Genomic DNA, 11,929 nt, shown 5'->3' with positions numbered 1-11,929 from the left:
TAACAGAATTTGTAACAACTTTAAAAACCTACCTTCATAGAATCATCATAGCTTAACAATTGTAGATTTGGTGGCAGACTAGCGTGGAAGGAAATCTTACGAACCCAGTCGTTCATTATTTCCAATGAGGGCGCCTCAAACAGGAATTCCGAACCGTCGGGCAACTTTAGACGGAACACATACTTCTTCTTCGTATAGTCTTCGGCTCGTTCACATTTCGCTCCCAAAATGTTGACAGGTGCTGTTGCGGTTTTCTGTTGCAAGAAATCATTTTCGTCTTTGAAGAAGCACACCAATTGGCCGCACAGCACTGTATGGAATTGTTTCCATGAGCGTACGGGAGCCTTTTTGCCGCCCGACTGCAAGCCATGCTTACGTTCGAGCATTCCTTGAATTTCGACGGGAGGCAAATCGAAGCCCTCGCCCTTTTGGTTCTTGCGGAAGGATTGGGCACGACGTCTGGTGGTGAACGAGGGGGTACGTTTGGGTTGTTTCGGCTGTACCTTCATTGATTCGGCTCTCTTGACATTTTGATCAGAGCCGCGACGCAAGCGATCTCCGAAAATCGTGGATGAAGAGCTCTTTTGCAGGCCATATTGATCCTCTTCGTAGGTGGGTCTCAACGACACTTGGCTGGTTTGTGGCGAGTTAGTGGCCGAAGATGGCGTTGTTGTAACCATGGGCGTAGAGAAAATGGGCAATTTCTCTTGGTTGTTGGCATTGTTTCTGTTCTCCATTTGTTTCTCCGCCCGCCTTCTTTCTTCGTTGAGCCTTTGCAACTCCTTTTGCTTAAGCATTTCCAAACGTTCTTTTTCCTGGCGTTCCTTCTCCTTAAGTTTGGCAAGTTTCTCACTTTCAACTTGTTTGCGGAAACGTTGTTCCAGTAGGGTAATGCGTTTTATGGCTTGGAATTTGTCTTCCTGGGCCTCTACCGTTTTTTCAAAATCAGAATGGCGTCTCAGCAAATCTTCCACTTGCGGTATAGATTCACCCAACTTGGTGTCCTTGAGCAATGGTTCACGGCTGACAATCCAATTCTCCAAGATATCGGCATCCTTTAAGAACAACTGTGTGTCCAAGTTCAGTTCGTAGATTTCCTTACGTTGTTGCAGCGTGTTCTCCAACAGCTCGTGTCTTTGTTGCAGCACTTGAATCTTCTCTTCAATTTCATGGGCCAGGAAATGTTTTTCCTTAATCAATTTTTCACCCTTATTCTTGAAATGAGCGAATGCTTCATCTCTGGCCCGTATTTCGGCATGATGTTCCTTAATGCTGGCCAACAGGGATTCAGCACCGGCAACGGTATTGGCCAAATCGGGAGCAGTGATCTTGGCCAGCATTTCATTGATCCAGGCAATCAAATCGCGATACTCATCGAAGTATGACTGCAATTGTTCGGCTTGATGGAGCTTTTCTTTGCGAACATTGGATTTTTCGGTCACGTCGGCCCAAGCTTCAATGGTTTCGTCGCGTTTAACCTCAATGTGTTCCTTGGCATCAGGATACACTTCGGCCAAGTTATTGGCTTCATTCATTACCGAGTTCACTTGATCGCGTATGGCTTCCAGCTCGGTTTCAAATACCAAATGTTTGCGATTAAGGGCTTGAATGCTTTCCAAATCTTGGCCGTAATCTTCGGAAATTAAGTTGGCTTCCTTTTCGTTAATCAAGGCAATGGTTTCATCGGCAAAGCGGTCGTAGACATGAACTTGTTTGGCACCATCCAAAGCATCCTTGCGAGCGGCCACTAGATCTTTGAGTTCCTCCCACAGTTGTTTGGTTTCGTCGCGTTTGGTCTTGATCGACGTACGATAGGGATTATTCTCCTTGATTAGCTCTTCGCCCTTCTGGAGATGGGCTTGAACACGGGACTCATTGGCTGTGAGGTTGGAAACAAATGTTTCAAAGACCAAAATCAATTGCTCGACATGTTCCACATCCTCGCCATAATCTTCAGACGCCGTCACAACCATTTGATCATTGATCCATTCGTGCAGATCTTCGGTTTCACGCAGATATTCGAATAGTAGTTTACTTTCGTGTAAACGTACCTCACGGTCCTTGGCTAGACGCAACAGTTCCTCGTACTGCTGGTTGACGGTCTCCTGTTTGGCCTTTATGTTGGCACTGTCGAAGTGATGACGTTCAATCAAATTGGAGGCCAATTTATTGACCTTCTCAATGGAAGGTTTGAATGACTGCAATTCACGCTGGAGCACTTCCAATTTCTTCTGGTGCGTTTGAACCGACAACTCGTCCTTACCATAATCACTGGACACCACAATGGGACGTTTTTCACGAATCCATGATTCGGCTTCATTGGCTTCAACGTAGAACATTTGTGATTCCACTGCATCCAAAAGACGTAAACGTCGGATGCTGGACAATTCTCGCAACTTACCCAATTTACCCTTGATACAGTCGCATTTGTATTGAATCTGTTCCAGGGCAAAGTGGTTGTCACGAATCATTTGTTCTCCCCGCTGAAGTAATGACTGAATCAACGGCTCCTGCGACAACAGCTCAGCTTCCAGGGCTTGATGTTTCTTTTGCAACGTTTGTACAGTTGTCAGAGAAGTTCCCAAATCTTCCGAGGCAGCAATGGCCTCTTTTTCGCTAAGCCATTGCAATTCGTCTTCGGCATCACGTAAGAATTGTTGCAAGCTTAGAGAATCTTCCAGATTTTCCCGGCGGATACCCAAGGGTTCATGCAATGTATGGTAACGCTTGATGGCGGCCATGGCTCTCTCATGGATGTCGTCCTTAAGGAAATGATCGGCTTGGAAGAATTGCTCATCCTGTTGCTTAATTTGATCGGCCAATTCGGCATGGTGGGCCACGTCGGCTTCTAGACGTTCATGTTTTTTAATCAAATTTGTTACGGCAGCCAAATCTTTGCCATAATCTTCATTGGAGACATGCAATTCGACTTCGTCCATCCAGTTATTGAACTCTTCTAGGTTGCGATTGAAGGTAAGGGCTTCATAGGCCTGGTTCAACTTGTGTTTCTTTTCCTTGGAAGCCGACTTCAGTTTCAACCAATCGGCCTCTAACATTTCCAATTGCTGGGCAATTTCATCCTTGGCAAAGTGATCGAACCTGATTAGGCGTTCACCTTCCTTGATGACATCCTGCACCCGAGATGCATTGTTCAGAAGTTCACTATCGAAAGCATTGTGTTTTTGCAATTTGCTCTGTAAGTTGCTGGGTTCGCGATAGTTTTCATCCATGGCCACTTGCATTTTCTGCACCAGCCAACGATCGATTTCATAGAGACTGCGCAGGAATTCTTGCAGTTGCAGTGACTGTTGGAGACGTTGTTTACGTTCCTGAGATAAACTATTGAGTTTATCCTTACGTCGAACCACATATGCCAACTTTTCCCTTATGACATCAGCATCACTTGGTTCTCCCTCCAGAATGGACTTGGCAAAGTTTTGCAGTTGACTGACATTATCTGAGTCCAAGAGTTTTTCGAATGCTTCGTGTTTTTTCAGAAGCCTCTCGACGGCTGTGTAGGAGTCACCCAAATCATCGTTGTTAAGGAAGGCTTCCTTGTTGCCCAACCATATTTCAACTTGTTCCACTTGGGCTTTGAACAACTGCAGTTGATGGGCCTCGGTGAGTTCACGAGCACGTTGATTCCAGGCATCGTGCAAAGTTTGATGTAACTCTTCCAGGACTTTTAGAGTTTTCTTTACTTTGTCGGACTTGTCTTTGCCTGACAGTTGTTCTCCTTGGCTCTTGAGGTCTTTGAATGCCTTGTCACGTCCATCGATTTCCACTTTACGTTCCTGATGCAACTCCAATTGAATTTCACAATCGCCAATGGTCATGGGTGTGGGTGAGGCGTTCATTTTCTTTACCATATCGTTTACCCAAAGCTCCAGCTCACGTACATCCGATACAAATTTATGGACCAAGTAGGCTTCGTTCAAGAGGTTGCGTCTCTTCACTGCCAGATCCTGCAGTTGCTTCCATGATCCTGACAATTCATCCAATTTACAGGCAATATCCATAGCTCTTTCGGGATATTTATTTTGCAGCGAACGAGCATTCTGTTCGTGTTCAGCAATTTTCTGTTTAACAGCTGACATATCACGTTCCAAGGCATCTTCGCGTCTAATCAAAGCTTCCACGGCAGCTAGATCACGACCCGTGTCCTCCGATGACATCGCCAAGGATTTCTCAGCAATGCGTTCAGCAGTGTCTTCGACGTCACGATTGAAGACATGAATCTCATTAGCTCCGCTCAACAAGGCGCGATAAGCATTGAGAGCTCCCTGCAACTGTCTCCATTTGCTGTTAAAGTCACGTCGACGTTTGTCAATGTTGGCAGATTCCGCCGGCACCTCTCCTTGATTGATGAGTTTATCGGCAAGGCTATTGATGTGTTTAACCCTTTGATCGTCAACACGCATATCCGAGTCAACATCGTCCAACTTGCGCATTAGGGCATTGCAATGTTCCAAATCTCTGCCGGTGTCACTGGCCTGGACCATCATCTCCTTGTCTCTAATCCATGCCTCAATCTTATCCAGTTGGTTATTGAACTCCAGAATGTCCTGGGCTTCCTCCAAGCCGCGGCCACGATTATCAAGTTCATCCAACAAACTCTTCCAGGCGGATAGCACCCGATCGATGGCTTGCTTTATTTCGGGCGAAGACTCGTGTTGTTTGGACAATAAGATAAGACCCTTCTCTTGGATTTCCTTAATTCTGCCTTGGTTGGCGGCAACCTCAGCCTGGAAGGCTTGATGTTTCTGCAACTTCTTAATCTTTTCATCGAGGTTAGACACTTCATTGTAGTTGCCTCCATCGGCTTCCAATTTCTTCTTCTTCTCATTGATCCAGGTTTCAGCCTCAGCACAGTCTCTGACGAATTGGGCATAGAGAAGTGCATCCTCCAGTTTGTACCTGCGCACTGCACACAGATCCTTAACCTTTTGCCGTCTGGCCAAGACACCTTGCAGGATTGTTTGGATGTTGGCACTGTCGTAATGTCTCTGCTCAATCAATTTGCGGCCATGCTCCTGCAATAGGGCCACTTTTTCTTCTTGAGTTTGAATGAGTCTTTCGAACTCATCGTGTTTCTTGATTTGATTCTGGACATCTTCGACGGTCTGGCCAAAGTCGGAACTTGACAATGCTGCCTGTTGAGAGCTGGACAGGTTATCGATTTGTTTGGCATCGCGTAGGAAGCAGAAGAGGTCAATCTTTTGCTCCAACATGATTTTCTTCTTGTTCCAGGCAGTGTGCAACTTGGCACGTTCATCCAACATGGCTGAACATTTCTCCTCCACCTCAGCTGCGGCATAGTGGCCGGTCTGAACCATGGAATCACTGAGTTCATTAAGTGAACGGAATTTATCTTCACGAGCTTCGATTTCACCATAAATGGCATCGTGTTGAATCTTCAAAGCTGTGGCGCCGGCAGCATCGCTAACATGTTCCTCGGCTTGCAATGAAGCTCGCAAATGTGAAGACCAGGACATAATGTCACGGACATCAGTGAGGAATGTCTGCAAGTCGTAACTGGCCGCCAAACGGTCACCACGTGCACCAGACCGCTCCTTCAAATCGTTCCAAGCAGCCACCACCTTATCTTGTTGTTGGGCAATAGCAGCAGCATTAGATGGATATTTGGCTTGGAGACGTACTGAGTCTTCGACCAAAACTTGCAATTGGGCCTCCAGGGCTACCAAATCGTTTTCAAATCCTTCATGTTTACGCATCAGTGCAAGGGCGGAGTTCAAATCTTTACCCAATTCCGTGGAGAGAGCTGCATTTTTGTCTTGGATGCGGAACAGGGCTTCGGCAACATCACGATGGAAACGATGAATTTCACCGGCGGCGTGCAATTTCTGTTCTCTCAAATTAAGCAACTTGAGAAGATTTTCCCAGGAGCCACGTAACTGCTCTTGTCTCTTTTCCACATCTGGGGCATAGGGGCTCTCGGTGTCAATAAGTTTCCTGGCCAAGACCTCACACTGGTCGACACGATCGGCACCAACCTCAACGCGATGCTTTAGATCATCGAACTTATTTTGCAATAATTGCAAATGTTCATAATCCTGACCATAGTCTTCCGAAGAGGCAACTTGTTCCTGTTCTCTAATCCATTGTTCCACTTCATCCGATTCCAAGAAGTATTCATGCATGTAGAGACTCTCCATCAAACGCAGTTGTCGTTGAGAGGCAAGCTTGTGAAGCGATTTCAGCATTTTTTCAATCAACTGTTGTTTGGCCGAGAGAATCTTGCTGTCTGGATGATTAGCGGCTACCATGGCGGCACAATTGTGACCCATTTCGGTGACAATACCAGTATAGGTATCCAATTCCAATTCAATTGTTTTATGTTTGGTCAGAAGTTTGGCGGCCGAATCACGATCTCTGCCATACTCGGTCGAACGCAAAACGTTTTGTTTCTCACCCAACCAGGCCTCGATCTCACCAGCATCGTACAAATATTGTTGGGCTTTGAGAGACATTTCCAATTTCTTGCTACGCTCATTGGTGTTGTATTCCAAATCATTCCATGCATCCTCGAGCTGGTTGCACAAGTCCTTCACCTTTTCTTGTTCGGGGTGTTTTTGGGCCACCAAGGCTTGGCCAGCCTGCAATGCCTTGTTGATCATGGGACGATGTCCCTTGATTTCAGCTTCCAATTTTTTGTGTTTCTTGGAAAGTGATTGGGCCTGGTGTAGATTTTGTCCCAATTCGTTGGACTTGGCAGCGGGCAAGTGATCATTGATCCATTGGAATTCGGTGTCCAATTCGAATACAAATTTGTGATAGTTAAGGCTCTCCTCCAATTCATCGCGTCTCTTTTGCATGGGATCACGCAAGAGTTTGAAGCGATGTTGTATGTCCTTGGATTCATCCTTGATGTTGGCGGCATTGAAATGTCCTTCCTGGGCCATTTCTTCACCCGATGAAACCAATTCACCAATCTTTTGTTCCCACATTGTAATTTCGGATTCCAGCAGCTGCTGTTTGTTGATCAAATCCTTACAGCTTCTGAGGTCATTGCCAACATCCTTGCTCTTGAGGGCGGCGTCCAGTTCACCGACTTTCTTTTTGGCATCTTCGATGGCGCGATTATGTTCACGCTGGGAGGCAGCTTGTTCAAGTTTACGTCCCTTGTCTTCGGACAGAATCAAAAGGTCTTTCCATTTCTTGTTCAGGTCGGCTACTCTGTTCTCAACTTCCGGTTTGCGATTGTTGGCAGCAATCAATTGTTCGCTATCCTTGTTGATGTTGCGCAATTGACCTTCGTTGGCACGCAATTCCCTTTCGAAAGCTTTGTGCTTTTGCAATTTCCTTGGCAAGTTGACTAGGTCGCGATAGTTTTCATCACCGGCAATTTTAGTTTTATCATTGAGCCAAGCATCAAGGTCGTCGGCTTCGGCGGCAAACTTATGGAAGTCTTTGGAGGCCTGTAGGGAGCGTTTACGTTCGAATGCCCGGTCTTTGACAGCTTTACGTTTTGCCAACACTTGATTGCGTCTATCATCAATGCTGAAAGAAGAAAGAGGGTGAGTTTAGATAATTAATCGACAAAGGTACCATGTGATATTCCACTCACTATTTGGAGTCATAATGATCGTTGGCAATCAATTTGTCGGCATTATCGGAAAAGGCCTTTAGGATTTTATCCTGGGCCATCAGACTCTTCTCAAAGTCCAAGTGGCGTTTCAAAATGGCTTCAACCTCATCCAGGGAATTCTGAAAATATACACAATAGTAAGTTTCAATAATAAGTTTAGAGGTTCTCTTTTCGTGAAACTTACACCCAAATTCTTGGGAGCCAGGAAGGCTTCGTGGCTCTTGGTGGTGGCATCGATTTTATCGGCTTCTCGGTTGAATATTTGCAATTCAACACCTTGTTGCAACCATTTCTGTTTCTCCAACCAACCGCGATGAATGGCATCCTGTTCGGCCTTCAAACGTTCACAGATCTTAACAATTTCCTCGGTGTTAGGTTTACCATCGGACAATTGTTTGCCCAGCTGGATAACTTCGGCAAATTCATTGTCGTGGGCCTTGATGTCATCACCCAAGTCGTTGTGCTGCTTCAGTAGCTTATTCGCAGTCTCCACATCTCGGGCAGGCTCATCGGAATTCAATTGATCTTTAACCGACTCGATCCAAGCCAAAAGCGTCTTGGCACTGTTGTTGAAAATTTGCGTACCTACAGCACTCTCAATGCGGGCCCTCAACTCACTGCTCTTGTTGTGGACTTGCAACCACATCTCTTGGACCTCTTGTTGGCGGGCTGTGACATTCTCACGTTCAGCAGGGTAGGCATTCTTCACCGAATTACCCAAATAATTGACGCGATTCACTTTGTCCTCAATGGGGGCCAACTCACGTTCCATGTTTTGGTGACGGCGCTGCAAGGCTTGCACAGTTTTCAAATCCGGACTGATGACGGCCGTATCCAACTGTATCATTTTCTCACTCATCCAGACCTTGGCTTCGTCACATGTACGATTGAACAGTTCGACACTGGAGGCTCCCTCCAAACTCTTTTCTTTTTGGGCCTTGGCATTGTTGAGTCTCTGCCAAATTTGATGGATTTGTCTTTGACGAGCAATGATTTTGTCCAGCTGGGAGTGACCTTGTCTACGGAAAGTGTCTACGGCTGAATCGATTTCCTCAATGCGCTTGGTGGCTGCAGATAAATCAGTTAGGAATTTTTCGAATTTGCGCTTGGCATTTTCAACTCCCTCGCCACCCTCGTCACTCTTAACAATGCGCTCCTTTTCCTTCATCCATTTCTCGAAATCGTCACACTCACGATAGAAACCGAACAGATGAATAGAATCCTCCAGGAGGGCATGACGTTTCTGGGCCATATCCTGTAGCTCATCGTAGGTGGCATTGATCCTTTTCTGGCGCTTTTCTACACTGTCCGAGTTTTCGTTAATACTGTTCATTGAGGTGCGGCGTTTGATCAATGGCTTGGGCGCCACTGTCATGGGTTTGACGCGTTTTACCGGCACCACTTGCCTTACCAGAATAGTTTTCTTGACCTTTTGCAGGGCCTTCACCTTTTCTGCTTTGGGTACAATGCAGGTTACGGGACGTGGTTCAATTTCCCTCACATAGTTGGCGGGTACAAAGCCTTCGTGGCCATTTTCTTTGCGCACACACCACCAATCATCGTTGGTCTTGGATTTGAGCAACATTATCTCACCCTTTTCCATTTTCATGCCTTGACCATCGAAGGGAAACATGGCACGGACATGGGGTAGCATTTTAGTTTCGGTTACCTTGCGGTGTTCCAATTTCTCAACCCATTCATCTTCCCACACCTCTTTGGGCACCAGACGTGTCTCATTCACCCATTCTTCTTGTTGTTGTTCTATTTCGGGCATTTCTGGTTCATTGGCCGAAAGCTCCAGGGTGCAAATGCCGGCCTTGATAAGTTTATCTGCTTGTTGGTTAAGATTCAGTATATCGCCGGAATAGGCATTCAATTCACCTTGCAAATCACGATGTCTCTGCAGAAGGGCCTGGGCGGAGGGCTCGTCATTGCCATAATCCTTGGAATTGACCAATGCCATTTTTTCATTGAGCCACGATTCGGCTTCATTGGCATCGGTGTAGAATTGATAGGCTTCGGCGGCATCTTCCAATTGTTTGCGACGTGTCTCTACCAACTCCTCCAAAGCCTTCCAGTGTTCTTCAAGGCTGTCTATGCGTGATTTGACCTCGGTCGAACGTGGATGCTTGTCGGCCATCAAACGTTTGCCGGCATCGGACATTTGTTGTGACTTGGGTTTGCGCACTTTAATTTCATCCTCCAAAGCTTTGTGTTTTTGCTGCAGCGACAGAACAGCTCTCAAATCCTTGGCAGTAATGCCGGTCTTGCAAATACGCTGCTTGTCCACCAGCCATCCTTCTTCGTTGTCATAGTCCTCCATGAAATGATGGAAATTACGAGCCTCCTCCAGACAGGCGCGACGTTTGGCACATAGTTCCAGCAGAACCTTATAGGCGGTTTCCAGCTCTGCCAATTTCTGGGCCAAAACGGCGGCATCTTTGTGTTCGGACGATTTGAAGGGCTGTGCCTGGCGCGTAAACCGCTTAATGGTTTCACCATAGGTATTCACCTGTAACTCCTGCAGGGAATGGGCTTGTAATAGCTCCTCAACGCCCAACAAATGGGGACCCACATCTTCGGATCTGAATTGAACCTGCAACTCCTTAATAGACTCGGTGGTACTGGCCACTTCACGCAACAAATTCATGAGCGTGCTCATTTGTGACAGATTCAAACGTTGATTCTCCAACAGTTCGAGCAATTTACGCCATTTCTCCATAACCTCAAATTCACGGCGTTTCACCCGCTCTTTGCCATGGTAATTTTCTCGTTCCAATTCATTGGCCATGGCGGTCAAATCGTTGAAACGCTCAACGCGTGCCAGAATATCAGCCGAAATGGCTTCGTGTTTTTTCAGCGTGGCATCCACCTGCCGCAAATAGCGTGGATCCGACAACACCTGAATCATTTCCTTCAGATAGCCTTCACGCAGCACAGATTTCTTTTCAAATTTATAATTCAACTGTTCCAGTTTCTCTTGACGCAACAGCTCTTCTCTCAGTGCAACTTCACGATGATGCTCAGCATATTCGAGCAGCTGCCAAGCTTTTTCAATGTCGTTGACCAGTTGGCCATCTTGGGGATTGTATGGAGGTTGATTCAGCGCTTTCAACAGAGTGTTGATTGTGAAATATAAAGCTTCGATTTCACTGCGTTCCTTGTATCTGAAAATTAGAGAAAAAAGCACAAATGTTAAATAAAAATCATATTAATCGGTTCTAATGTTTGCAACCACTAGCAAATACTTAGTTTGTATATTCCGTATGAAATATGATAATCGATTTTTAAAAAAATCTACCGCTTGGAAAAAAATCTACTCTAATAGATGACGTTCGTTATAATATACGTATAGTGATATACCTAGGATATATTTGTACGTTTCCAAAAAATTAGTTTATATTGCATATTCCTATCGGTAAAGACCGCTATACAAATCACAGATCCGAAACCCATGCTGCTGAATTCTAGACTTGGTCTTGAAGATAAATTGTCCAGCTGAAGGTCATCGCATAAATGTTTATACCCTCAGTATTAAGCCCGATAAAATATCATGTTAAAGACATATGTAAGAGGCTTATTTCCAATTTATATTTAGCATACATTTAGGCGCTACACATAATTTTAAACTAAACAGAAAGGTTCTAGTGTATTTTGTAAATAATATACTTATATTATAAGTATAAATATAAATATAGCATATAAAAATATATAATCCGCAGATCTCTATCAAACTATATATAGTCAAAACTATGTAAAGGCCTTAACAAAGTCTGGCCTAAGAACCCAAAACTCCTTTGGGAGGTTTGATCTACTAACGAATAATATCTAGTTCTCTTGAAATTTTCCACAATCCAAACTGCCTATTATAAGAAAAATTGCCACAAATTGCGAAAAGGTGTCAAAATTTTCAGAAATAAACATGGTTTTTTATTGACAAAAATTTAAGATATTTTTCCATGGTACAGATTGAATATAAACATTTCTTTTGTTCAGAGTCTCGCAATGAAATTTGATGTAGAATAATTCTTTCTTTCCCCAAAAAATGAAGTATTTAGAGATATTTTGACTTAGTTTGGAAACGTGTTAAATTAATAATAAAAATGTAACACATAATTTTCACTTTTAATTATAAGATTTCAAATGAAATTTTCTTGAAAAATGTTAAACCTAGATATATGGTTTATTCTGGGTTTTGTAATAACATTTTGTGTAGAATATTTCTTTTTTTGACACCTTCTGCCCAAACCGGTACTTTATGATACTTTCAGACGTCAACTCGAAAAAAGTTCGATTTAATCTTTGAATACCCTCCACCAT

The 11,929-nt window shown here is 44.6% G+C and overlaps 1 protein-coding gene across 4 annotated transcripts in view; it reads right to left on the bottom strand.

Moving 5' to 3' along the window:
- LOC101897032 (spectrin beta chain, non-erythrocytic 5) overlaps nt 1-11,929 on the bottom strand; it is a 135,223-nt gene that overhangs the window by 5,579 nt on the left and 117,715 nt on the right. For all 4 annotated transcript variants that reach the window (XM_005176881.4, XM_011298011.3, XM_005176878.4 and 1 more), the window contains 3 exons: nt 7,794-10,776; nt 7,589-7,728; nt 33-7,521 (listed from right to left, as the gene is read on the bottom strand). In XM_005176881.4, the coding sequence (XP_005176938.2) occupies nt 33-7,521; nt 7,589-7,728; nt 7,794-10,776 (10,612 nt within the window). The remainder of the gene's footprint in view (nt 1-32; nt 7,522-7,588; nt 7,729-7,793; nt 10,777-11,929) is intronic.

The sequence above is a fragment of the Musca domestica genome, unplaced genomic scaffold (assembly GCF_030504385.1).
Source record: "Musca domestica strain aabys unplaced genomic scaffold, Musca_domestica.polishedcontigs.V.1.1 66, whole genome shotgun sequence".
Lineage (NCBI taxonomy): Eukaryota > Metazoa > Arthropoda > Insecta > Diptera > Muscidae > Musca > Musca domestica.
The sequence above is the reverse complement of the archived record's forward strand: the minus strand, read 5'-3'. Positions and strand labels throughout refer to the sequence as shown.